This window comes from Aulostomus chinensis, chromosome 23 (assembly GCF_037954235.1).
Source record: "Aulostomus chinensis isolate RoL2024-O1b breed Wild chromosome 23, RoL_Achi_v1.0, whole genome shotgun sequence".
Classification (NCBI taxonomy): domain Eukaryota; kingdom Metazoa; phylum Chordata; class Actinopteri; order Syngnathiformes; family Aulostomidae; genus Aulostomus; species Aulostomus chinensis.
Window position 1 is genome coordinate 13,360,454 of NC_141342.1, and position 26,771 is coordinate 13,387,224.

Consider the following 26,771-nt stretch of genomic DNA (forward strand, 5'->3'; position numbering starts at 1 on the left):
GTAATTCATATTCTTTTTCATTAGTTCAAATTTGTTTACGCTGTGGTTCTTTCTTCTTCTTTTTTTTTTTTTAAGCCCACAAGATGCAGTATTCAACCTCACATACGTGTTAATATCTTCTGTGAATTACGGCATGGTAACCCTGCTTGTCTCATTTCCATAGAAACTTAATGATGGGCCGTCAGTCGGAGACGTTTCCAGGAAAGCTGCACAGGGGGAAGATCTGCTGTCAGACACATCACTGCTAGATGTCAGCTCTCGTCAGTCCTCGGATCAAAGTGCAACATCTTCTTTTATGTGCATCATTGTTCAAGAGTCGTACTCGGAGGAACCTCGTATGTTAAAAGCAGCCATCGCTAAAAACGGCACGGTGCAGTCAAGCTTAACTTTCTCTACTTTCGCATGGAGAAGTTTAACCGATGACATTGTGATTTCCGCATTCCATTTCAACAACAAAGTCACAAATTCCAAGTTCCCAGGTGGAAATTTTGAACTCAGTTTTTAGCACTTATATGTCTTGTCACATTAAATCAGTTCTGGACTGTGATATTCATGCTCCGTCTGCAGACGTGTTGCTACAACATTTATATGCACAAAAATACAGCGCTGAATGCTGCTGTCAGCTGCTGCTTCTAACGGCTGAGATGAAAACAATATGTCTTTCCCACACTTCTTCTAGAGCGGGGTCACATCCGCTCATTCCCTGTTCTGACCTCTAGGTTCTGAGGTAGATGTAAACCAGCACACGGGGGTGCAACGTAGCTGCCACGCTGAAATATTGACTTGGCCACAAAGGGTCATTTACTTCATTAACTTTAATATACTCAGATGTCTTTTTGCGACCAGTACGTTGCCCCCTGCTGGCCCGTAGGGAGACTGTAGTTTTGAGGTTTCATCCACTTATTCTCTATTTGAAGTAAAGTAGTGAACCAACCACCGGACAGTCCAATAGACCAGCTATAAATATGACACAGCTAAAAATATTCCACGTTACAGAGTAGAATTTCATCTCTCCCCTCATCCTGGCCGCTAGGATCAAGAGCCTTTTCTCTATTTCTGATCATGTTTTGGCTCCGGATGCACCATAGCCTGTAGTTTGACATGGCAGATGGCGACCAAAACTAAATATAATATATTACTCATTTTGTTGTTTTAGATGTGTTTGCTATATCCCGGGAGCTCAGGCTTGAGCTAATGAATCTGCTGTACCGATGTGTCAGCCGAGTACAGCGGCTGTCGCGTAACAAACACACAATGTTCATTTCATGGAAGAAAAAAAACAAACAAAAAAAACGGCCACTTGTATCTAACATGGCCAGTGGAAATGTTAAATATCTCCTGATATCCCCACGTGGCGGTGGGCTGGTGAGAGATGTTAGCAGACATCCACACTAGTTGTGCTGCATTACACATGCTGGCCTGCTGTCCTCATAATCTCCATGCCATCTGGTGGGGAACCTCACTGTCCCACTGGCACATTAGTATTCCTCTCACACTGAGAGAGGGAGACCAGTGTGTGTGTGTGTGTGACATTCCTCTGAAACATAAAACAATCAACACCAATGAGGATTAATTGAACGATGACAGGGCCCACCTCCAACAAGCCCGGCCCCTTTCAGGTAATAAGAATGCTAACTTTTTAATCACCGTTGACAGCTTTATGTGTGTTGAAGCATCCTCTCATGTTGTCCACAACATGACGGCTCCTTGGCCTGAATAATGTGAAACAAAATCATTTATTTCTTCTTTTTCCTTCTTCATTCTAAATCATCAGGAGGAAACTCTTGTGCTTCAAAAAGTTGTTTCCAGGTTCATGAAGAACTGTGACTGATAGCTAGCATTTCTGGTCCACACGGTGTCCCATAAGAGCCCTCCTCAGGCCAAGATATCGCAGGAATTCCATTGTTTCTTGTTTTACATGTAACTAGACCACTGCAGCTTTTATAAGGTGAACATTTTCCTACTTCCACATTTAAACTTTTCCAAATTGAACCCATTTAAAGGTGCTATTTGTGAGTTTAAAAACAAGCTAAAGCCAACCCTGTCCCCGTCTTGTAATACCAGTTTGAATCACAAGAGGGAAGCAGTGAGTCATTAAACACCGGCGGTTCTACTCTGACCTCTTCGTCTTCCTCAAATCTGTGATAACATACGGCTTCATTGTCGCCACAGACGAAGGCTGCAACGTAAACGCCATCAAACTCCTCCTCAAGTCTGTGATTGGTACCGTGTACTTTCTTGTACCGTAACCTACTAATTGAAACTATCAATGAGCACACACACACAAAAAAAACAGCGAAATGAGACTACAAAAATGCCATCACTGCCGAGAAAAACAGGCACAAAGGCGAGACTCTGGAGTCTCGCATCCATGGCACATTTGTTTTGTACTTCTGAAGATTGCATTTACGTTTCAAAAGTCATAAAAAGTGTTAATTCATAAAGAGGATCGGAACAAAAGATGCATGTTATCAACTTTTGTTTTGACACATTTATTTTTTAAAGATAATCCAAAATGGCTGTTTTTTGATCAATGAACTCCGAGTGATACTCGCTTCAAAATACGTCACCCATGCAGTACTAAACGTAGTTTTCCCCGTGTTACTGTGCCTTCCTTTGTCCGTTTGCTTATTTGACATTCTTATAATTGTGCAGGGGACAGCTGTGTTACACATCTGGAAGACAGCACATCTTTTATTTGCCCACTTCTTTGTAGACCTGTGCTGCTGAATACTGTATGCAAATCTGGAATATTATGTGAAAAGCATCCTAAATTCTGTCAACCATCAAAAAATATAAATATAAATATATATCTATATAAAAAAATGCATTTAGAATTCTAAATATTTTCTGTTTATGGTAACTTTATCTTTCCTTTGCAGCTGTCTTGGCTCATTTCCCTCTGAAGGATCAACGAGGTTCATTTTAATCTTCATAAAAACCCCTCTAATAGACTCAAGCTAGTTTTACTTGGCATGGCAGTGATGGTGAAGTCTCTCTAATACCCATTTGTAAGCCCTTGCACAACTTACCTTGTGTTGGCTGCAGCCACGCCACAACCTGAATGGAAGAAAAGTCACATAAACGGAATTCGACAGCGTCTCAATGAGGCATAAATAGAGAATTGTATTCAACTTGTATGCTGCTATGCTTCATTTCCATCCACAAAACTCGTAGCCATTGTTAGAATTCAGAAGGTGAATCCATCATCTTTTTGTGTGTGTGTGTGTGTGTGTGTGTGTGTATCCCACAGCCTAATGTGCATCATGGGAAATAATGACCATGGACTGTAAATGCTGCAGCGAGAACATGGAAAATCTCTGAAGCGTTCTAATCATTCAACGCATTTTTCTGCACATACACGGTGTTAAATTGTGCCATCGCCAAACCTTTGGTCATGATTCTCATATTCTACCTTCTGTGTGTGTGTGTGTGTGTGTGTGCGTGAGTTGTGAATAAAGGAGAGGACAGCAGCCATTTTAACATGGCGTAGCTGAGTGAACACACGCTGCGATCAATAACATTAATTATGGTTCCATTCTATTTAATGTGTTGCAGTCGTTCCAGTGAGTGTATAGCAGAGCCTTGGACTACATAAATGGAACAGAGTCATAATTAATGGGATTAATTAACATTTCATGAGAGTAATTCCTCCTTCAAACTTTTTTTAGTAATTTTTTTAAACCCTTTGCACTTAAAACACTTCCTAAAGACATCCCATAAATACGTGAGTTAAAAAATAATGAGCTATAGCTAATTGGCGTAGCTGCTTTAGCTATGAGGCTACGCTAACACAGGTGCATGATTAAAATCCACACTGTAAAAGAAGACGAGGCAGCTACAGGTCTCTTGTTTCCATGGAGATACTGGATCTAATTTGAAGCTTGTTATATTGATTATTTTGTAGAGCAAAGACATTGTAAGAATCACAAAAGGGGAACTGAGAAGCCCTTCATTACCACTGTTATCTTAGTCTTTATTTTGTCACAATTGTATGTCAAATATATATACGTCTATATGACATATATTATATGACATATATAATTTCATTTCTTTACAATAGAGAAACAACATAGAGATGACACACTATTTTGGTTTCTAAGTAGAAGCTCCCTTTAAATAGTGGCATGTTTTTCATTACACTGTTTAAGTCAAGCTCCCACTCCAGTCACTTTGTTCTTCTTACTGAGTCACATGTATTCACAAAGTGTGTTTGTTTGTCCCTTTTTTTTTGTTTTGTTTGTTTGTTTCTTGATAAAGTCATTTGTTACGTCAGTATCTGGTTTTTTTTTTGTCCCCACTCTGCAGTTCAATCTGGTCCTTCACAAACTGACGGCCATCTGTTATTGGTCCATGTGGCCACACAGATGGTCCCACCTGCTAAACATCCTGTGGCCACCAGCAAAGGAATTGAAAACTCTGTCTTTGAAACTTTACAAAGTGAATCCAATCAGCTTGCAGACGGTTTGTCATAAGCGTTTCCAGCTCCTCTGCAGCTGGAGTACACCCGAGACGTCTGACCTTGGCACGGTCCCTGGGCTTCTCTTTGGCCTGCTGCCTTCAAACCTCTGCACCCACCGCCTGTGTGGAGAACTCGGCTTGAGTACTGGACGCTCCCCCATTCAGACTCCTGCGCGGTCCCGGCCTTGAGCGCGTTTGCGGTGTGGAGCTCGCTGTGAGACCCGGATGTCGTCGTGGCGCTGGAAAGGCTTTTTTCTTTTAATTCCTGGCTGAGTTCCACCGTAATTCCAACGGAGTGAGACGTTTGAGTGGACCTGGGAGCAGCAGTGCTGGTGGCAGGGGGGCAACCACCGCTGGACGTAACGGCAGGAGCAAGAACCGCGGTCTCAAAGGGAGCCTCGCTAATGGGCACGACTGTCTTCCCTGCCAGCATGGGGTGCCACTTCAGGGGTCCCCCTTGGTTCCGTTCACTGGTGTCTGCGTGCCCTCCCTCTAGGTCGCATGCTTGGAGCGAGGGGATGATGGGCACGGAACGGGTGCGCAGGGAGGGCGGAAGAAAGTTTGTTCCCTTATCCAGGCGGGTGCAAGGAACCTCGGTCCATCCTTTTTTTGCAGCAAAGTGAGAGAGTGAAGTCCTGCTGAGGAGGGCGCCAACCCTTCCGCTGGCAGAGTGACACCTTTAGGCGAAGACGGAAGCACAAAGTGAAAATTAGAGAGCAAATCATTTTTACAGTTACCTTTTCATCCTAGATGCTCATTTCCTCAAACCAGAGAGAGAGCGAGTCAGAGGGGGCTAAAACTCTCCACAGTTTGCTTTTATATCATTTAATTCTCATTATTTTGTCGACCTTTACCGCATCAAATCATCATCACAGCAACAAATTTGTTTACTGTTCATAATCTTTGGGTAATTATTTGTACTCCTGAGCATAAGCAGCCTGTATTGTTGCATCATGAATGTTTAACAACCAAAAAACCCTACAAATCCCATATTTCACCAACGCTTCATCAGCTGAGGGCTTCTTGACCCTGGCATGTGTGAGAATGTGGGGAGAAAAAAAAATCAAATCTCACCCGTGTGGTGTCACAATGATTTTTCTTTTAATTTATTAAATGAGCCCGATTCCACACCTTGTTAGAGATGAATATGGATGCATTCACTGACGCCAGACTCTACAGGCACGTTTCAGCTGATCAGAGCGTCGTCACAACCTTGAAAACGTGTTGCATATGAGAGGGAGACTTATCGGGAGAAAAGTGTTGTTTTTATGGATAGAATGTGTTGATAACTGAAGACTCACACATTTAGAATTACATCCCCACCCCCCACCCCCCAGCCCCGAGGAGGCAGCCACTGTTATTGCTCGTCTTCAGAGACTGTTTGTAGCATAACCAAGTTTTAATAATTAAATTACTTTCCCACTCCTCCCTCAGTTTAAAAAGAAGGAACGCAAGCTAGGAGGTAAATCCGGCGGATCAAAACATACCTAAAAATAGCTCCCCCCAAAGGGCAATTTGGTCCTCATTTCTGTCCTTACCTACCCTGGGGTAAATTTTTGACACTGATGTGTACGTGATTTGCTGTGAAGGATATTCGCGTTTGTTTGCTCTCTTCACGTTACACCACAAATCACGCTGAAGCCTTCATCTTTGCCTTCGCTGCACTCTTCCATTTCTCCGCTGCACAATCCTCACTTTCCCCCCCTCGCTCTTCTATCCACCTCCCACTTCTTCATTTCCAGAGATGAGAGGGTGTATCCATGGCAACAAGAGGAAGAGGTGGGGGCAGGAGGGAGGGGAGGGTGTCGGTGTTGGCGGTGGGGGGGCTGTAAGCTCGGAAGCTGGGTGTTGTATGTCTGGTAAGTCCAGAAATAGGTCATTTTAACCTCCTAGAGGCCAGCGGGAGCCGTCCTCAACTGATGGCTGTGTGAGGGAATTATCAATGGCTGAGAGATCTGAGAGATGGGAGATCTAAACTCTTTAACTATACAAATGCAATCTTATCCCCAGGAAGAGGAGAGGCTTTCTTATTCCAGCTCCTCTTCCTCTAAACACTTGTTCCATTTAATTGCCTATAGCTTACAGATTTTTCTTTGTGATTAAAAAAACAAAAATACAATTTGTTTGTTTGTCATTCTGCATATGCACTTGTTCAAATGAGCTTGTGTGTGTGTGTGTGTGTGTGTGTGTGTGTGTGTGTGTGTGTGAGGGGACTGGCATGTCCCAGTGACGTAAGTTAGGATGAAGATGGAAGGTTAGGGTGAGGTTAGGGTATGATATGATGAGCGTGTGTGTGTGTGTGTGTGTGTGTGTGTGTGTGTGAGACTGTGACACTACCCAAGGATCCTCTCTTCTCTCACAACCCCCGTTTGAAAGTAGTGCTGAGCTCCGTGGAGCTTTGTTTAAAAATGTAAATTATGGAAATAGGTCACATAAAGAGTTTGGCAGCCTGCAAGTGAGTGTATCTTACAAGTCATTGTAATGCTCAGTCAGGTTTGCATGCTAATAGGAACATCGCTACGTACTTTTGAGTGTGCAGAAAGCACGAGGGGCACGGCTGCTTTAATGACAGGCGTTTTTTTCCCCTTTTTTCTCTTGATAACGGTGCCATCGCTCAACTTGCACACACTGACAACAAATTAGGCTGTTTCTGAGTCATATGCTAAGTGGGACTGCCTTACTCAGGCTTAAAGAGGTTCTCTGCATCTGCAACTAAAGCCTAAAATAAGTCAGTGTTCCCCGTTTTAGTCTCTCAGTGCCTGTGGAGCTGCTAGACATTATGTATTACTCTACTTCGTGAAACAAGCACCTCAATGAGCCGTGTAAGATAAATATTTTCCTCGCTTTGGTAAATGTTACGCAACGATCAATCTTCTTTTTTAATCTCGAAAAAACTTTGAAGAGATGTGACATAACTTCACGTGGATTATCTCTTCTCTCCTTGAGGACGACGGATGAACATTCATCTTTGATTACAAAAAGTGTCAGAGAGGATTTCCCATCAGGATATTATTTTTTTTTTGAACCTCTGCCAGTGGAGATCATCAGACTGGTCTTCTATTTTTCAAAGGTGTTAGTTATTTTAATCCCCCAGATAGCCAACTGGTGAGAGGTTGCTCTGCCAAGAGTCCTGCCTCTGTGTGTGTGTGTGTGTGTGTGTGTTTTTTTTTTTTAATGCTTCCTGTAACGGAGCCAGTAGCTGTACTTCACTTATGATAGCCATGAAAATAGGGCAACTTGCTGTCCTTACTCGACATCGGGATGTGCGGGAGGAGAATTCATAATAACGCTTGAAATTAATCCAGGACCGTGTTTTTGTTTTTTCGTTTTGTAAATCTTGCTCCTGTATGTTTCAGGATGTGTTGTGACAGAGAATTTCACGTTTGTTGTTGTTGCTCTTAGCTCGGTATGGACCATGAAACCAGACTATTTAGCAAAATCAAACCATCGCGGGCATCTTGAAATTCATGTGAACTCTCTATTATCTGTTAATTAGCTTTGGCGCTGATATTGTATTTCTAACCCTGATAGTAATTAAAAAAAAAAAAACCCATAACAGATAAAACATTTTTTCATTACAGCCTGCTGGAAAAAAGAGGGAAGATTTACACGCAGACACATATCTTGGTCTTTCCCAGTAGCAGGGTACTGTTGAGCAGTCGGGATCAAGTGTAATATCCAAATTAATTGTGACAGTCGAAGTTGAAGGAGGCCACAGCAGATCCCAATTAATTCATAATCTGCTCCGCAGAACTGAGAATATTTCCTAAAATGATCCGTCTGCCACTGCTGTTCAACTTCTGTCTGCATCCCTGAACTGCTGAATAATCCGTCTGAGCATCAAATAAAAACACTTTTAAAAGAAAAGGACAAAGCTCTTACCTTCTTATGGACTCCAAATCTGTTGACTCATCCTCCTGAAGGTGTTTGTAGACATTGCCAGCCACTCTGGACCCGTCGATGAGATTTGTCGATATTTTGAGCTTCCCTCTAGAAATGGGTGGGGTTCTGAAATAATGGGTCTCCCTCCTTTGTTGGGCCGGACTGAGCGAAAGAGAATTACTCCTGAAAGCAGAAGAGAAAGCACGTCATGAATTAACCGTCCAGTATACATTCGACCGGCGCTGACTAACATTCTGCAACATGTTTATCTCATCTCTTGTGTTAATTTCTATAATGGACTGTAATGGACTGACCTTTCTGTTGACGTGGAAGAGGATACATTGATTCTGTGTATAAATGACCTTATTGCATTCAAAGCATCAAGCCGGGGTATCATTTTCATGTGAAAAGAGTAGTAATTTATCAGAAAGAAATGCAATTTACTTAAATGATCTAATTTGATAGAGGAGAGGAGGGACTGCTGTAGAACTGTATAGGAAGGTTGTTGGCAGATGATTATACAATTATTACCTAATGATGCTGTTTCGACGAAAAAAGACAGGAAAGAAGTGGATGAAAGGCATGACAATATATCCTGAGGATGGTTTTTATGGCTCGGTCTATTTAATAAACATCCGAATAAGGCAAAAGGAAGAATTTATCAGAATGTCATGCTAATGTAGCTTGCTGGTAGCGTTACAGGATTTAGTGGAAATATCGCGGCCAATGGGATTTATCCTCAACGCCAATTGTTGGACCCTAAATCTCGAATTTTGCAAGAAAAGCAAATGCAAATCAGGTGTGGAGCAAATGTTCTGGGCTATAGAATGCGTAGTTTTGTCAGAAGATGACGGTGTAAGGCGTAGCTGCAGAGTGGAGGATAAGATGTCTCCTGGCCCCTCGAGGCCCGAGGAATGACTTCAGCTGGACAAGTTGTATTTGTTCTCTAAAGCTGGCCAGCTATCGGCCACATCACATGCTGTCTGGAGACGTAGACAAAATGTAGGAATATCTGGGAAGATGCCAGCAGCTGGAAAACAAAGGCTGGTCAATCATTTTGAGCATTAAATCCTTAAAAAAAAAATTAAAATTAAAAATAAATCCCCTCGTCCTTTTGTGTTAGGAAACTATTCTCCTCCAAATTTCCGCATCATGCGATATTTCAAAATAAGCATCAAAACACGCTGAGTTTGATCCTTTTCTAACGAAAAAACACGAAAACATCTTTGGAGAAAAAATCCGCCAACTTTGCAGTGCAGATGCCGCAAGGAACCAGTGTACTAGTACATACTTGTAGAACATATAAAACTCTAGGAGTACATTATTATCTTGGAATACACACAAATGCACACATCATCAACCCACATAAAATTACCAGTGTGTATCAATATCCTGCTGTTAATGCCCGACTGCAGTTTTCCGAGATGATGCTTCGAGCTTCGGCACACTGTTTTAAAAACGTGCCGCGGGGCAGTAGCTGGTGACCCGCAGCCTCGCCTGCAGCCAGTACTGATTCTGCAAACTGACGAATGAATTTATCACTTCAGAACAAGAGAAAATGAAATCACGCTCGCTTCATTTGAATACATTCCAGGGACTGCGGGTCAGTTTATCAGCCACCTGTTTCTGTTGGTGAAGCTCAACTACAAAAGCAGCATGTGACATATTCCTACTGCTGGGTTGGAAATTTTTAAACATTTTTTCCAAAGATAAATAACATTTTGGCTCTTGAATAATATGGGAGCAACACGATAGGACACCCCCCCCCAAAAAACAAACAAACAAACAAACAAAACAGTGTGGCGGTGGACGGAAACTTTTCAAAGATTTCTCTAGCTTGTCCTTAAACTGAACTTCCTCACTCTTTAATTCATGCAGTAAACTAAACAGACCAGTAGACGTCTGGTTATTAATTGATTGCCAAATGTAACACTGCACAAAAAATATTCATACTTTCCAAATGTCCATGGCAGTGGAACAAGTAGCATGGCTAATGTTGGCTCTGCTCTTTGACAGCATTTGAACTGACTAAAATGTTGGTGTGAATAAAGATGAATTTATGTCCATTTAGTTGGCTAATGGCGTGCTTTTTTTAGTCTTTTTTAAAAATGGGATTAACTAAAACAAACAATTATAATATATTTGTGGACAAAATCAGCAGCCTGTTAAATGTTAAAGGTACCTGAAAGCCAGCTGCTTATCTCAGTAATTCACCAATAATGGCTACAGCTTAATGATTTGAAATGGCCAGGCTCTGGCTGTCAGAATAATCCGGTACATATTTTCAGTTTAACCTCTAGTTATGCATTTATCGGACAAACCAGAGCAACACCCGGGAGCTTGGGTCAGGGGTGTGTGTGTGTGTGTGTGTGTGTGTGTGTGTGTGTGTGTGTGTGTGTGTGACATGACAAAGGTCCTGAGGATGTGTACCTGGCAGCTGTAACGCAATAATCAGTCTGTTCCTAAAACCCTGACACTAGAATTTCTACATCATCCAATCGAGACAATGACATCTGGGTTAGTGATCAAATTGCACAATAGCACAAATAAAAAAAAACAAAGATTGAATTACTGGCAGTGTGGTGATTACACATTGATTTGGAAAGTGTTATCCCCGTTAGATTCTGCTGGCAAAGCAACAGGGAGAAGCTGGTTTATTTCATGTTTATCAATTCTATGCTTCTTTTTCGGCTGGATACTGTATGTGCAGGAAACACTTATAAACTGTGCTCCCTCTTCAAATGTCACATTTTTGGAGAGTTTTTCTGTCTTCTGTGGTCAGGAAGGGGATTTGCTTGGTGTGTGTGCATGTGTCACCAGATCCAGTTAGCAATCAAACAGGTAAATCAACCAGCACCTGCCCCACGGTTCCAGGAGATAGCCCACGTGATGCACCGGTAACCTTTAGAGGTAATATTGATGGGTCACATTGACATGTTTTTATGGAGCATTTCTCTTGATAGCTCACAATGAGCTCTGGTTTCTCAGGTCAATGGCTGAAAGCATCTCAACATCATCCATCACAGTCTAATTCGCCTCTGCCTCCCACTAGTCTGAGAACAAGCTGAAGAGATGATTGACTGTCAGCTGCCCCGCACCGAGCACCTGCATGACACTGTGGAGGATAAAAAAGCCCGAGCGAGCTGGTACTGTCCTCACACGTGACAACCTTTTGGAAAAAAAAGAAAAAAAAAAAGTTTTCCTCTGTGACACAGCAGTGATGCATTGAAACAGAGAAGAGCTGCTGTGCCTCTGCTGGTGGTGGCTCACACCCTGAGCAGCACAGAATGTTCTCGCTATCCATTGTTAAAAGGTTGTGACTGCACGCACAAAGTGACATCATCAGACCTTAAATACGTGTGGAGTGTCATGTTGTTATCATTTACATCCAATCGTACAGCTACACGCTAAGGGAAAGGAAAAATGGATTCGATTAAATTCACACCAATCAAATACTTGTGGAGGTTTTTTTTTTAACAGTAAATTTAGAGTTGTGGAATTAAGTTTCTGCTGGTTGCTGTTAGGCGTGAATGTCACAAAGTGACAAACATACAGTTAACTTCCCTGATAGGGTTGTTGTTGCATGTTCATAAATGCACGTCTGTGTTCTTTGGGGAATCACAGCCTTTGGTTCTCGCTGCTGTCGTCACTAAGCACTGCTACCTCTGACATCCCTCGTAGCAACAAAAAAAAAGTGAATTTGCTGAATATTCTCCTGCCCAGGGCAAGAATTTGATAAATCGTTAGTACCACTGTAATTATCTTTCTTTAAATGTGTAGTTTACTGGATATACCACAGAATAGACATGGACTCTAGCCCGAACTATGATCCTGACTTGGTGCAGGGATTTGACACAGCACCTCAAAACCTTTGGCCCTCGACAAGACGACGGTTATTGCTAAAGATAGCTTCGTAAGACAGGATGAGGCCGATTACTGTATCCATTTGATGACCTTTCACCGTGGTATGCTAACACTTCCCATCAACTACCATTCATTGTGCTAAGCTAACCAGTGGTCATCTGGTCTCCTTGGGTCTAAACTGCACACACAGAGGAAAAAAGGGTCTTTATCTTCTGGTTTCGGATGGTAAATGAAGTTGGCATGTTTCCTTAAACTTTATACCGGTACATTTTTAATTCTCTAGTTAAATGCGAAGATACAGTACACAAAAAGGTAAGGCTTAGGGTGTTGGTAATATAAGCAATATATCTAAATATTTGCTCCCACCTAACCATAAATCATAATAAATCTCTAACAATTGTATAAATGAGTTGAGATGTTATTTGGAAGTCTCTATATTCTAGCGTATTGCGGTCTGATTAAATTTCCTTCTTTGGCTGCCTGCCTCTTATTCCTGGATCTGGGCTGAGTGAAAGATATGAAACACAGCTGGAAATAAGAGAATTTTCACCTGAAGCGTTTCCCTTTAGAGAGCGCTCTGCTGAGAATAGGAGGAGCTACGGTTGATGTCCCTGGCGCCATGTTGCCACCCTTCATGGAAGATCCATGGGATGTACAGCTCTGGAAATTTGAAGAGACAAACACACGGTAAAACATACACAATCATCCATCCATTGTTTTATACTGCTTATCTGTTAAGGGCTGCGGGGGGGGGTGTGTGCGTTGCCTATCCCCCGCTGACATTGGTCGAGAGGCGGGGTTCACCCTGGACGGGTCACCAGTCTGTCATAGGGCCATCAGGAGAGCAATTAGGGGCTCAGTATCTTGCTCATGGATACTTGGACATGGTCACCAGGGGAAGTGGGGATCAAACCCGCAACCCTTTGGTTGCTAGATGGCCTCTCTACCTCTGAGCCATGCTGCCCCCTTACACAATCACTTTAGGGAAAAAAACACAGATATGTACTTTTTACAACCCATCTTGGATCCGTTACTATCAATGATTATAAATAAAGCAAAAAGGTGCAAGAGCAAAACAATATGTAATGGACCAGGGGTGTAATACCTAATGGTGGAAATAAAGCAGCGGCTCAGGTTTATGTCCCCAGTCAGGATGAGGATGCATATTCCCTCATGGTCAGGCAGAGTATCTTTAATTACAATTTTAAACCGCAGATTAGGAGGGTATGCTTTGTGAATAACACTGGCCCTTACAGTCAAGAATTAATCCCACACAAGATTACATTAATGGTTTCCTCCCTTAATTCTTTCCCTTTATTCTTATCAAAATTAAAACCATTATCTCACAACAAGCCCCAGACAGAGCTTTGCCACAGCGACCATGAATGCCCCAAGAACCCCCCCATGAAATACTAAATCATGAGATTATTCAGTTACAGAACTTCCTGTGCTGCCCCTTTCTTCCTGTCTGATTGTGCACCATTAAACTAACTGCATATGACTTGGAGCTGGCTTAGGGTTCTCATGCCTGATAAGCCACTTCTTCTTCTTCTTTTTTTCTCTTCTTCTTCTCCTGCTTCTTCTCTTCCACCCGTGACTCCCAGAGGAAGCTGTTACTGCTGTTCACCAGTTGTGCATGAAAACAGGATCATTCTTTTTGGCCACCCCTCTCATATACCCCTGTGGGTGAACAACGCCTCACTTTTCTGGAGCAATTGCAGAGGCAAACTTTCCTGGAGGATGATATCTTTGTCAGGGGATAAAATAAATAGCTTGTGGCAGACAATGGCAGACCTGCATAGCTCAACCCATTTCACTTGCTCCTTCCTATCTCACCGCTTGCTGTGTTTTATGCCACTTGTGAAAGCTTTGGATAAACACAAAGCACCGTGGATTTATTTCAAGAGGACACAAAGGAGGAAATCAGGGAGGCCTCCAAAGGAACACAAAATCTATCAATTCGTCGACTATCAACAACATAACAAGAAGAACGGCAGAACCAATGCATGCAGAAGCAGCACGAATCCTCCTCTTTGCCTTGGATAAGATTACATCACTGCTCCTGAACTCTGCATACTGTGCCAAATGCCAAATTACCCCTGTCCAGGAAAGAAAGAGGGAGATAGAGGTGTGTGTGTGTGTGTGGGGGGGGTTCCATCAAACTGTCACAATTTTGGCTCCTCCTGACATCAACGAAGCAATTATGCACCTGCATGCACATTAGCACTGATTTTGAAAGTGATGACAGTGTTATTAATTTTCACTCTGCATTTAGCTGCTCTTTTATTAATTATGGAGATACATATAGAAGCCCTCATAACGTCCCCGCTGCTGTCACACTCGCTAAACAAGTGGCTAATTTATCCCTCCAACAGTTGCTGCTACACTGACACTGCACACATGATATGGAAATAAAGTGGAGTAGACACCGGATACCTTTTCTCCTTATTCAAAGCTTGCAGTAGGGATTTCAGCTTTTTTTTTTTTTCAATTCTATAATCCGCACACACACTTTTTAATTCGGCTTCCGCTGAGACATTGCAGAACTCGTAATGATCTTGGTCGTCAAGAATCAACCCAGCCGCCAGAATAAACGTTGCCAGTTCGTCTCTGAAAACCGCAGATAAGACAAACTCAATGTGTGTGAGGCGACTGTAACATTTCAGCGCCTGCAACACAGCCGGCTGAAACGAAATGTTATGACAACACGTGGAATTCAACGTCAACACAGGAAGTTTGAAAAAATGAGACAACGTCTTGAAACTGAATTCTTTCTTGAAAAATATGATGTATCAAGACGGTTTAGGTCTGGTTACGCTTTTTCAGACACAAAAAAACACACTTGGTTTGAGTTAATGAAAGAACCTTGCGATCCGCTTGTGATCGGACCACCCCAGATTGGTAACGCCTGCACTTGTTTGCACATCTGGAAACATTCCTGTGCATATGTTTGGTCCATTTTTGTTTTCGAGAGCCATTTGAATTGCACACACTGTTTAGCCATGTAAATGTAACTGCGCAAGTAAGCCAGGTCTGAACAGAGCCTCTTCCTAGAGTTCCACTCAACTAGTTAGTTAGCACATTCACTTCCTGCTGATGGGAATATAGATGGGGAATAGAGCTCCTTGTCTTCCCAGTTCTGTGACCTGATTCCTTCATGCTGGTGCACGTCTGCTTCAGTTCACTATGGGTCTCATGGGTCTCTGCTATCTCTTTTTATTTGAGTCACAACCGTAGTCCAACAGAGGTGTTGATTTAATACTTCAAGGTGGCGGAAGGTGTTTTACTATGCAATTACATCTACATGGATAACCAGTGTGTGCAATTCAAATGGCTCTTTAAACATAAATGGAGCAAACATATGCACAGGAATGTTTCCAGATGTGCAAACGTATACAGGTGTTCACTATCACATACGGAACAGATGCACAGACATCTGTACATGTGTGAAATGTGTCAGCCAGTACGCGTGGAGGTTAAATCAATACAGTCAAGTGGATGTACATACCGAGTGCAGGTACCTCTTTTAAAAAGATGCAGGCACTCTTAGAGAGGCTTAGAGAATCACTGCAGATTCCATTGTGTAACAATGATGTCAGCATATACAATATCCATCCTACCCTCTGCACCTGCCTCAACAGAGCCAGTCTTTTGTTTCTAGCTCACTGCGCTCATCCTCCACTTTATTGCCTCAAAAGCACCAGACAAAAAGAAACACAGTGTTCCGACGCTGAGCTTTTATGCTCTATACGCCGAATGTTTAAATGTTATCTTTGATGGAAAACCCATAGAACTTTTTAGGACTGCACCACCCACAGCATATGTCCTCTCCCCAGATGGTTGCAAGGCGAGGAGGTGGGCGGAGAGAGAAGCAGTGGTCGAGGGTCGCTGTGTCAAATCTGTGGAAAAATAGGTTTCACTTGTTAATCTTCCCTTGGTCTGCTCAGCTCATGTCCTCTCTTGGGTGCTTATAGCTGTGATCTTTCCCATCCAACCTTAAGCTTCCCTTCAACTCTCCTATTACACCTTCTGTTTCTGTGCTCAGGTGTTATCGCTGTTTATTTGTAGTTTTTGTCGTTTTCTCCCCCTTGGCCTCATTCCTCTCAGAATTTTGCGGCTGAATATAAAGCTGCAATATTTTGGTGAACACCCTTTTTTTTTTTAAACACTGGTATGATACCTTTACAAGGGCATAACACTACAAATGTGCATCGACATGAGAGCAAGCGTGTAGCAACAGCTAGTGGGTGCACTGCTGTGCGTAGTGAAACTCACTCCACAACACCTTCAGGGAGGTGCTGGTGACAGACGCTAACACACAGAGGTTTTGACCTCCTTGTTAGCACATCTCCCTCCCATGCTGTGGTCACCTCTGCAATGAGAACCTCAAGCTAAATGCCACACATTCCTTTTCTTGTCAATGGAAAATGCAGTATTTCAAGATCGCTCAAAAACACGCACATGTTTGCAGTCGTCACAGTGTTTCACCCCTAGTTCATGGCTGTTGGCTACAGATGAATGAGAGCACACAGAGAAGAGTGAGCTCTGATGGGCTTGGACTAGTTGGAGGTCAGCACAACTTTGCGGACTTTTTACAATTATGTTAGAAAACTTTTGTTTTTTTCTGAAGGAGAATGTGTGCAGCAAATTTTAATATTTCTACTTACTTCTAATTCATAAAAAGAAAACAACAGTTTTCCGAGGCATTTAACGGCTCCAAGATTTACATTTAATGTTGTACTACTTCTTCACTGTCAGCTGCTCAAAGCCCTTGCTTCAAATGACACCCTCTTAAAAAACAAAACAAAAACAACAACAACAAGGAAAAATAAAAATAAAACTTTTAGATTGTGCCAACTGCAGTTCTGTGGGTGGGGCTAGCTGGAGGGGTGTTTGTTTCCGTGGGAGACACTAGACACTGTTTCATTATTGAAGTGCCTAAGTAGAGGCTAGATCTTGGCAAAAGCACTAACACACACACACACACACACACACACACACACACACACACACACACACACACACACACGCACGCAACAAGGCTAAACCTGAATTTCAGTCAACAAATACAACAGCCTCTAAAATAAGTGTATAATTTATTTAACAGGTGCACAAACCGGATGATCATGCAATCTGAGGTGAATCTTGTTTGCATCCAGGTAAGAACCAACCCCACTTTCAGACATATTTAACGGAGGATCACGCAAATAGAACACAACAGGAACAAGTGTGTGTGACTGCTGACACTGTATCGGATGTATTCATGTTTGCAAAAAAAAAAATGAAGCAATGGTGGTTTGAGAATGGCAGGAAGCCGCAGACAGAACTAGAAGAACCAGGAATAATACAGTAAATGAGCACAACGGTGAGCCATGCTCTAACACCACAGCGGACACGTTCGGGAACTGCTAATGCACTACAGCCATTCCACTCTTTTGATGAGACCTTTACAAGTGTGCATTAGCTTGCAATTACTTTGGGATTCTGTTGAGAGGCGGCCTTATCAGTGCCATCAACTCTCAGCTCTGCGGTGAATGTCTGGGTCAATCCGCTTACCTGCAGGGTCTGGCTGAGTTCATTTGAGGAAACTTCTCCGCCTATACATTCTTTTTTTTTTTTTTTTAAAGCTTAAATGTGAGATAGAATCACCTAAATTACAATTCACACTCAGAATGCCTTTTGTTTCTTGACTAATGAATAATTAACACCCCCCCCCCCTTCATTCCTGACTTGATTGTGTGCCCCGTCCCAAACTTTCTCATCCTGTAGCACCTTATCATTATTTTAAACTCCAAAAGTCTATAGTGGTGAAAAGCTGTGAGCCAAGTGTCATGAAAGATTATATCTCTACTATATAGTCTTTTTTTTTCTTTTTCTTTTTTTTGCTGTGCTTGCATGGTGAATTCAGGGTCTGTGACATGCCACAGATTAGAATTTTCCAATCTTCAGTTGCTCACAGGGATCTGTCATTGTGAACATGAAGCACATTTTTCCTATATAACACAGGACACAGTTTTTTAAAATATAATTCCCCACTCTGTCTCAACCCATTGTCAGACATGAGTGTGAACAAATGGCTCCAGTCAGCAGAGAGATTATTCAGACACACATAATACATCATCCCTGTCCAGGTTTTATTCTAAAGATGATATGATCTAGGCCATAAGGATTGGATATAAATCAATAAAGTAAAGACTTGCCTTTTGGAGTTTAAGACTGTACTGAGGCCGAGGTGTCGATTTGGACATGAGACTGGACGAGTTGACGCTGCAGTCTCTCAAACTGCGGCCGTCTGAGAAATGAGCCTGGAGCTTTTCCCGATGTCTCCTATGGAAGAGAGAACAGATACAGCGTTAGAGTGTGACAGCTTAAATCAAGAGTTAATCCTGAACCAGAGCGGGTGTGAGTTAAAAAAAAAAGGAAACAATAACCACGGTGCTTCAGCGTCAGCTCTTTATACAAACTTATATGAGCATGGCAGGTGATGTTTTCTGTTGACTTGACTGCTGATCGCTATTGGAGCGTAAAAAATGCAATATACAGTAAAAGCCTTGGCAAATATCCATCTAAGGATATTAATTTCAGACAATTGCAGCATCTCTTTTCGTGAAATGGAAATGGACAGTTTACATTTTTGATGGATAAGAAGGTTTTGGAGAGACAAATGAAAGTCATAGATGTGCGCCTGGAGAGGTCAAAGGGACAGAATCAGCACAAGGCCATTTGGAAGTCATAATAACTCCAACAACTTCTTTTTTTTTTCCCCCCCAGATTTGTACTGTGGGTTTGATGGTCCCAAATAGCATTAGCAAAGAAGATGTCTTACACAAGTGAAAATTTAATCAAGGCAAAATACCATGAAATGAACATTACATGCCCTTGTGATAATATTCTGGGAAAAGAGACACAAAAGCATAATGGTTTTCCAGTCACACTCGAGTTTAGAGTCTTACTTTGTGGATATATTGTATTTTTCTGGTCACCCCAAGCTTAAAATAATGTTGAACACATTTTAAACTGTAGGTGATGTGTGTGTATGACCAGTTGAGGGAATGTGAACTGTAGTTTTTTTCTTCCATTGGCAGTGCTGAGGGTTTCATCCACATGCATTACTCGCTGCTAAATAATTCCTTCTTACCATGATAACTAGAATAAATGTGCTGAAGAAAAGTAAAATGGTTTGTTCTCTATTTCTGTTTCATATCCTAAATGGGAGATTTGGTTTGGATTGAACTTTGACTGGATTAAAACTTTATTCAAGACTTTTGGATTAAATGTTAATTCAACATTAATTGTTAAATTTTAAAGTTGCTAAAGTCTCTCTGCAACTGAGGCTTGTTAAGTATTTCTGAGTAAAGGGTAGGGCTGAACTAGTTGAAAAAAACAACAACTCACTAATGACTGACTGATGGTTAGAATGGACTGTCTGTTCTCTGAAAGCACATTTAACTGAATTTATACTTCAAATCAAATAGCTAATTTCTAATCCCACGCAATCAAAGATTTTGGAGGATATTTTATGCCTTTGGGTCTTTAAAAAATGTAGCACTGCCATCTTTAATCCTCCTATATAGTTTTCAAACATGGACAGCTTCACTGCTAACAACATTTTACACCGTATAGCTGAATAAATCAAAGCATTAGCAGGAAAGATGATGTATCTGAGCACCACTGCCAAACAACATTAGAGAAAGAGATTCAATTTTGTGAAGACTCTGGGTTTGGATAATTTTCTCCAACATTCAGTCTGCCAGTGCTCCCTGCTCATGCCGACCTTGATGTTGCACTTCATGAAGGCTCTACAGAGCTGAATACAAAGCCTAATTTTTGTTTATCAAGACACATTCAATTAACACAGCCTACATTAGCCCTGCTTTCCACGCTGACATTACTTCTTTTTGTCCACACTCCTTCCTTTTTCTTTCCTACAGTGAGTAATTGACCATGGCAGGCTGCTTCTATTGTGCTCGCTACCCACTTATCCACACACACACGGACACACACACACTCACTCACTCACTCACACACACACACACACACACACACACACACACACACACACACACACACACACACACACACACACACACACACAGGCTGAGGTCTCATATTGTTTTACTTGCTCTATCTGTGTCCGTGTATTTTGTTTCATGGGTAAGCATTTTGCAACACACCTGCTCATGAAAACCACTTCACAAATAAATCTTACATGAGGATCCGTCCCAAATGTGTCCCACATAAATGAGATTTGATGCCTTGCTAAAACATCTTCTAGCTGACTCACACTTGGAATTTCATTGGGCTCTATGCCACGATAGGAAAGTGCTCTTTCTGCACCGCCAGGGGCATACTCTAGTGATGTGGTGCTGTCTGGCATCACTTACTTGTTGCGGCGGTAGAGAGCCATACATGCCACTCCGAGAAGACAGATCCCCGAGGCGATGCTGAAGATGGACAGTACCTGCCTCTGATAGGTGTCACCACTCTCTGAGGAGGAGAGAATACAGTTAAGGCCAATGAATTTCCACTGTGACACAAAGGCTATGGTGGCTGTGATTGAGCAGGGAGGGAGAAACTGCTCTCTCACACTGATGTGAAATGACGAACACACACACGCAAAAACACACAAGCAGACACACACATCCACCCACAATCTGCATTAGCATAAAACGACCAATGCTGCTGTCAGTAAATGTCAGTGTTTGAGCATGGGACTGGGGACACAGCAGACACAGGCAGGGTACAGTGGCATGTGCTAACTGAAGTGTGATAATCATTTCGTTCAGACAAACCCAGCAGGCACACCAACAGAGTGTCTACAGCAGTGACTGTGCATGTAGTGTATGTGTGTCAGCATCCAGAGACTGATGGCGACAGGGAATTAGCGGCAAATGAATGCTCCCGGAGCTTCCTGTCAGACCCCTGCACATCAGCGACAGAGGCATAAGGTCACAAGTAGCTGGGACATGTAGCAGTTGACCCCAGCAGATACGAGTCTGACCGGGCAGCTGGATTACTTATGACAGAGGAGGTGTGCACGCTGCCAGCTTATCAAAAAAACACATCGTCTAGCGGTCAAAAATGAGCAGGGTAAAGCTGCCATTCCAAAATCGTGCTATATAAGTAATCCAATAACATTTACTGAGGAGTTTTGGTGAGACTTTGCTGTCCTACTCTCATTCTTGACCTTGAACACAACCTCCTGTGATGTTATTCAATCGCACAAAAACAATAATTCCCTCGAGTCTGATTTTACCACCTGAACAAGTGCAGAAAACATCGCTGCAGCCTGTTCATGACCTTTGAGGGCTTGTCTGTGGCTTTTGAGGCTGTCAACAGAGACCTGTCCTGGGAGGTCTTTCTCATCCTGCTTGTCTGGACGGGTTTATCAACCTCCTGCAACACTTGTTGAAGAGCTTCCTGTGCTAAAAGAACAGATCTATCTAGCTGGCTACTTTTGAGTTTGACATTATTTGTAGTTTTCTTTTCGTAAACATATATCTGAGCCATAATATGGAACATTATGGTATAGGCGCAGTTGTAACCTTCAATGTTGTAACTATCCCAATTTGGTCTCAAAGAACATGGAGACGTTATTTATCCATATTGGAGTCAGAGAGATAACCGGAAGTCTTTGCTGTGTGTGAGTTTCCCGCAGAGCATGTGCATCCTATCGGAATGCCACCACAGACAAAAGCTCCATGTTAACTTGATCTACCTGCTAATGAGGAGTTTAAAGAGCACTGGGAGAACTCGTTTGGTGAGTGTTTGTATAAAAGGGACGTTCATTTTTATGAGAATATGATGCACTGTAGATTTATGCTGATCTGTTTGAGCAGGGATGAACATACATAATGGATGAAATCTTTACAGGACAAAAATGCAATTTTAGCACAAGTACTACTTAATCAATGGGTATTGCCTGTGCAAAACAACAAAACAAATGTACATTAAATTGTAATTAAATACCTCTGCTTACATTTCTATGTACGTTGAAACATAAAAGTAAACTGAGACAATAACTGCTGATAAGATCAGCTTTGGGATTTAGTTGTCAGCTTCTGTTGTGCCACCTATAACACATTTGACACCAACATTATAATACGCCTGAGCGGCAGACTCGCACATTTTTGACACATCCTGTAATTTGTCAGGAACAACACGCTGACAAAAAGGTGCACTTTAACAAAAGCACAAGTTGCCTGTGCTCCTTGTTTAGGAATAATGTGTCACTTCAATATCAAGCCGTGTAAATCCGTGAGCCTGTAAACCCTCCAGCCATTTACCATCGGTGAAATGACCTCTCAACAGCTGCATCTTTGAAATATACAGGGGGATATTATTTCCCACTGCAGCATCATCGGTGGTCATGTGGAGCACCACCTGAGACAAGCCTCTGCTTTTTTTGTGGGGGGGGGGGGGGGGTAGATGAAATAGGGTTTTTCAAAATCTGAGCATAAAAACAGCTGTCTTCAAAGCTCTGCTGAATGGCTGCAAGGAGAGACCAACATGCAGTATGTGCATAAAACCATTACAGGCCTTTCATGCCTGGTGCCTACAAGGCATTTTTCAAATTAGATGCAAAAGCATGCTGGAAAACGTTGCAAACCCAACAGCCTCAGCTATACTGGCTAAGATATGTAATACTGACACAAGGACAGGGCAATCCCATATGGCCTGCTCTGCCTTACCAACCACTCCACACATGACTAGAAAAATGCTATAATGAACACCATGCTAAAGTATCCATGACAAAAGGGGCTATTCAGCCTGAAATACATCAGAGTGAACTAGTGCGATACTCAGAGTTACAGCTGCGGGGCTGAAGAATGTAAGAAAATCAAAAGACAAGAACATATTAAGAGACTCAATCCCACATCAAACAGCTGCTGTAATGTCACTGTCGCTGCCGCCGACATATCAGCCTTAGATAAATAAGAGAGTGAGCGTGCATAGTCTTCGTTCAAAATGCAGAAACTCTTTGTGTATGAGCCTGTCTGTTGTCAGCTATCAATCGATCAGTCCCCTTCTCATTTTCTTTAATGTATCCGCCCACCTGCAGCAGCCTTCTCAACTAATCAAATCCCAAGATTACAATCAGCGAACTGACAAATGTTACACGCAGGCCTCACTTTTAGAGACTCGCACTCCCAGTTTCCTGAACTGTGTAACATGACAGCAGTGTATGAAGCTGTTAATGGAAAACTTCACAGCAGGCAGGGTTGTGATTTTATGTATGCATAAAAGAGAAACAAAGAACAAGGGAAATGGCAAAAGAGAAAATGAAAACAGCGTGAATGTGGTGGCGTCTTTATGTGCATGGTATGACTGTATATTCCCTCTGGACATAGCACAGCATGTTATTATTAAAAGAAAAAAAGGCTGGAAATGTGTTTTTAAAGATCAGTTAGCCACCTGGAAGGTGGGAATGTACCTGAGGTTATACAAATAGAATTCAAAAGAGCTTTCAATTGTGTTTCCTTGAATCATTTCTTACACTTTGTTCACTTTGGTGTTTGTACAGGCTTTTCCCTATGATTCCTCTGCCAATCCATCCAGATGAAACACACGCACATCACAAAATACAAACAAACTATTTGTGCTTTTCAAAGAACGCTTCTCACAAATGTTCATGCATAAAAGTATTAGTTTTAGAAAGTGCCTCCATAATGGCGCATGCAGTCTGGAGTCTTTAATGCTCCATTCTCATTACATCACTCCTCTCTAACAGTACCGTTCTTCATGCAGACAGAATACACCTAATTCACCACCATGGTGTTTCCATGGCGACTGGCCCACATTAATTTTCCAAGGTGAGCGGCCTTGTTGCGCTGGATTGTGTGTTCTGCATGCAGCCTTTCATGCATGTATAAGGACCATAAAGATTGAGCACTCCAGAGGAAGTCAATGAAAAGTTGTCTTACCCATGAACTCGATCCCAAGTTCATCTGCTGTTCGATTGAAGGCCGGATAGCATCAGAAAGGGGGAGTCAATGGATAGACAGAAAGAGAAGGGGTAGGGGAGATAGAGGAATATTAAAGTTGCGACATGATGCACCTCAATCTTGCTCAAAATTCACCTTAGAGAGACATAAACTGCAACTACAACCTAAAGTGGGTTTGACGGCTATTTCTGACACGGTTCTCTCTTGTGCAGCAGGTAATGAGCCAGCCAACCCCACAAGCTTGGTTTGCTTTTCCATGATACACTGAGAATTCACGCATCCTGCAGTGGCTTTGAATGAAGAAAGAAAACAACAGCGATATGAGGGCTGAGAGGATTAGAGGAAGGATCATGGAAATAAAAGTTGAAAATGACATATCATAAAGCTTTATGTCACTGACGTTGTTTTGCACAGGCCTTTTATATTGATTTGAGCCCAAGGCATTGCAGTAATTGTTCTCTGTCTCCAAGCATAGCTTTTCAATATTCACAAGCTGGTTGCTTTCGGATGCACCGCACTAACACACACATTCACACATGCTTGTGCAGCCATAGGCATACACAGCACACTACACTCCATATTTCTCTGCCTCACACACACACACACACTGAAACGCACACATTTTGACAAACACTCTCTCTCTCTCAAGACTTTACCCCCAATCCCAGTGCTGGGGAAACAGATAAAAAGGAGCACTCGTGTTCTTTCCATCCTGACAGTGCCCCTTTTTCATGTCACTGTAATGTAATCTCATTTAAATTAAAATGAAACCCTCACTAGTAATTGCTTTTCTGACAGAGGTGGTCGGAGTTTTAAATAGAATGTGGCTTTCCAAGCCCCAGACAGATTATGTGGTGGGCACTCTCAAAAAACACAGGGAAAGAAGAAGAAGAAGAGAGAAAAAAATACATGGAGGAATTTCCATTGTAGAATGAAAAAAAATCTGTCATAACGTTTTTTTTTTTTTTAAATAAAGCCCAGTAGAATTGGAGTGATAAATGAACTTCAGGATGAATGGATTCTGATCATTGTGAAATGTATATCATTTTTAAGGAACATGTTCGAATCAAATCATGTGTTAATAATCAAATGAAATATTTGCGAGAGAACCTTACTTACCTCACTGTATACAAACTTAACTTTGCTGAGCTAAGCTCAGCGACTGCTGGACAGAGTCTTGGAGTGGAACTTCACCTAAACAGCATTTTTTGCTTTTCAAGTACTCACAAATAGGTATGTTGAGCTCACAAAGACGTTTGGACCTCCTGTATCACTTCTTTATGACTCCAGAAGGCAGAAAGAACCAGTAATGTATATTTAGCTTGAAGCTAATGATGACTGAAGTCTTAAAACAGCCCAAACTGTCCAAAAATATCAGTTTAAAGACAGTGAAGCACATTGTCCTGTCTAATCCATATCCTCTTTATCCATCCGTATGCCCAGTAATCCACAAGCCCTTTGATTTGAGCTAAAACAAAACAAGCTATTAGTTTGAAGCTAAATATGTGTGCCTTACTCTTTCTGCATCCTGGAGTCACAAAGAAGTAAATGCAGCTTTGAAAAACATGATGAGCTAAAGACAGTGTAAAATACACAACTACAAAATACAGTTGTAGGAGTATCATTTTTACGGGTAATGAAAAGAAAAACAATCCGGAAAAAAAAATGAAATCCCCAAATTAATCAATAATTCAGTTCCTATTTGAATCAGAGACAGCAACACTGTTTTGATCAGTTGTTGTTGCATGTTTGTATTGAGAAAGGAAACAGGCTTCATCATGATTTTATTCAACACTACAAACAGTAACTTCTTCACATCCAGATTTATCTCTTGCAGCTTTAAGGATCTGTAAACAAATGTCAGCATTTATTAAACTCTCCTGCTGAATCATACTCATCCTCACAGCAGCTCACACACTAATGATTAAAACAGTCGAGAGCCAATCAATCATGGCCGGCAGACATGATGCTTTTTTGCCGTGAGCAAGTTTTGACATCTAACAGGTATGATAAAGATATGGCAGACACTTTTGTTACCAGGTGATTACTGTCACCATGGCAAACAGAAATTTGGCAAAGCCAAAGATGAGAATGCAGCATCTTCCTGATGTTGCCCGATCTGTATTATCCATTCAAGCCTTTCTCCATGATTGCTGGTGGCAACAGCCAACACTTCTCCACTCTAAATCGCCCTGACTGTCACAGCCTGTGCAGCTGATATCATTACAACACTGATACACATCCCTTCCTCTGGCATTGCCTTGTCTGGAGACATTCACCAATCATAATATGTGCAGGCTCCCAATCCTTCACACTGGCAACTCAAAGCACCCCAGGGAATCATTTACACTCGTCTTGTGGGAACCTTGAGCAAGACAGGAGAATACCTGTGCATCACATCAGATGCTTTTGGCCCGATTAAGGGACAGAAATCTGGCGGGTGGGAGAGACAATCAAACCCTTAATCCAATCCTTCACTTTGGTGAGCAGGGAAGTGTTGAGCCAATGTTTGTGAGTCTCTCTGAATCGAATACTGTGGAGCTACTTACTTTATCAACTGGAGATAAATAGTTCAAATTAAAGGCCTGCTGCCTGCCTCTTTATAAATCACATATTTAA

General features: G+C 42.0%; 1 protein-coding gene across 3 annotated transcripts in view; it reads right to left on the bottom strand.

Moving 5' to 3' along the window:
• Positions 1 to 3,960: 3,960 nt before the first annotated feature.
• nrg3b (neuregulin 3b) overlaps positions 3,961 to 26,771 on the bottom strand; it is a 206,106-nt gene continuing 183,295 nt past the window's right edge. The window contains exons 4-9 of one of the 3 annotated variants that reach the window (XM_086195604.1): positions 24,132 to 24,155; positions 20,592 to 20,694; positions 18,408 to 18,534; positions 12,758 to 12,867; positions 8,344 to 8,526; positions 3,961 to 5,138 (exon numbers count right to left, since the gene is read on the bottom strand). In XM_086195604.1, coding sequence (XP_086051730.1) covers positions 4,451 to 5,138; positions 8,344 to 8,526; positions 12,758 to 12,867; positions 18,408 to 18,534; positions 20,592 to 20,694; positions 24,132 to 24,155 — 1,235 coding nt within the window. In that variant the 3' untranslated portion in view covers positions 3,961 to 4,450. Of the gene's footprint in view, positions 5,139 to 8,343; positions 8,527 to 12,757; positions 12,868 to 18,407; positions 18,535 to 20,591; positions 20,695 to 24,131; positions 24,159 to 26,771 lie in introns of all 3 variants that reach the window. The other 2 variants (XM_086195603.1, XM_086195605.1) reach the window with 2 other exon arrangements.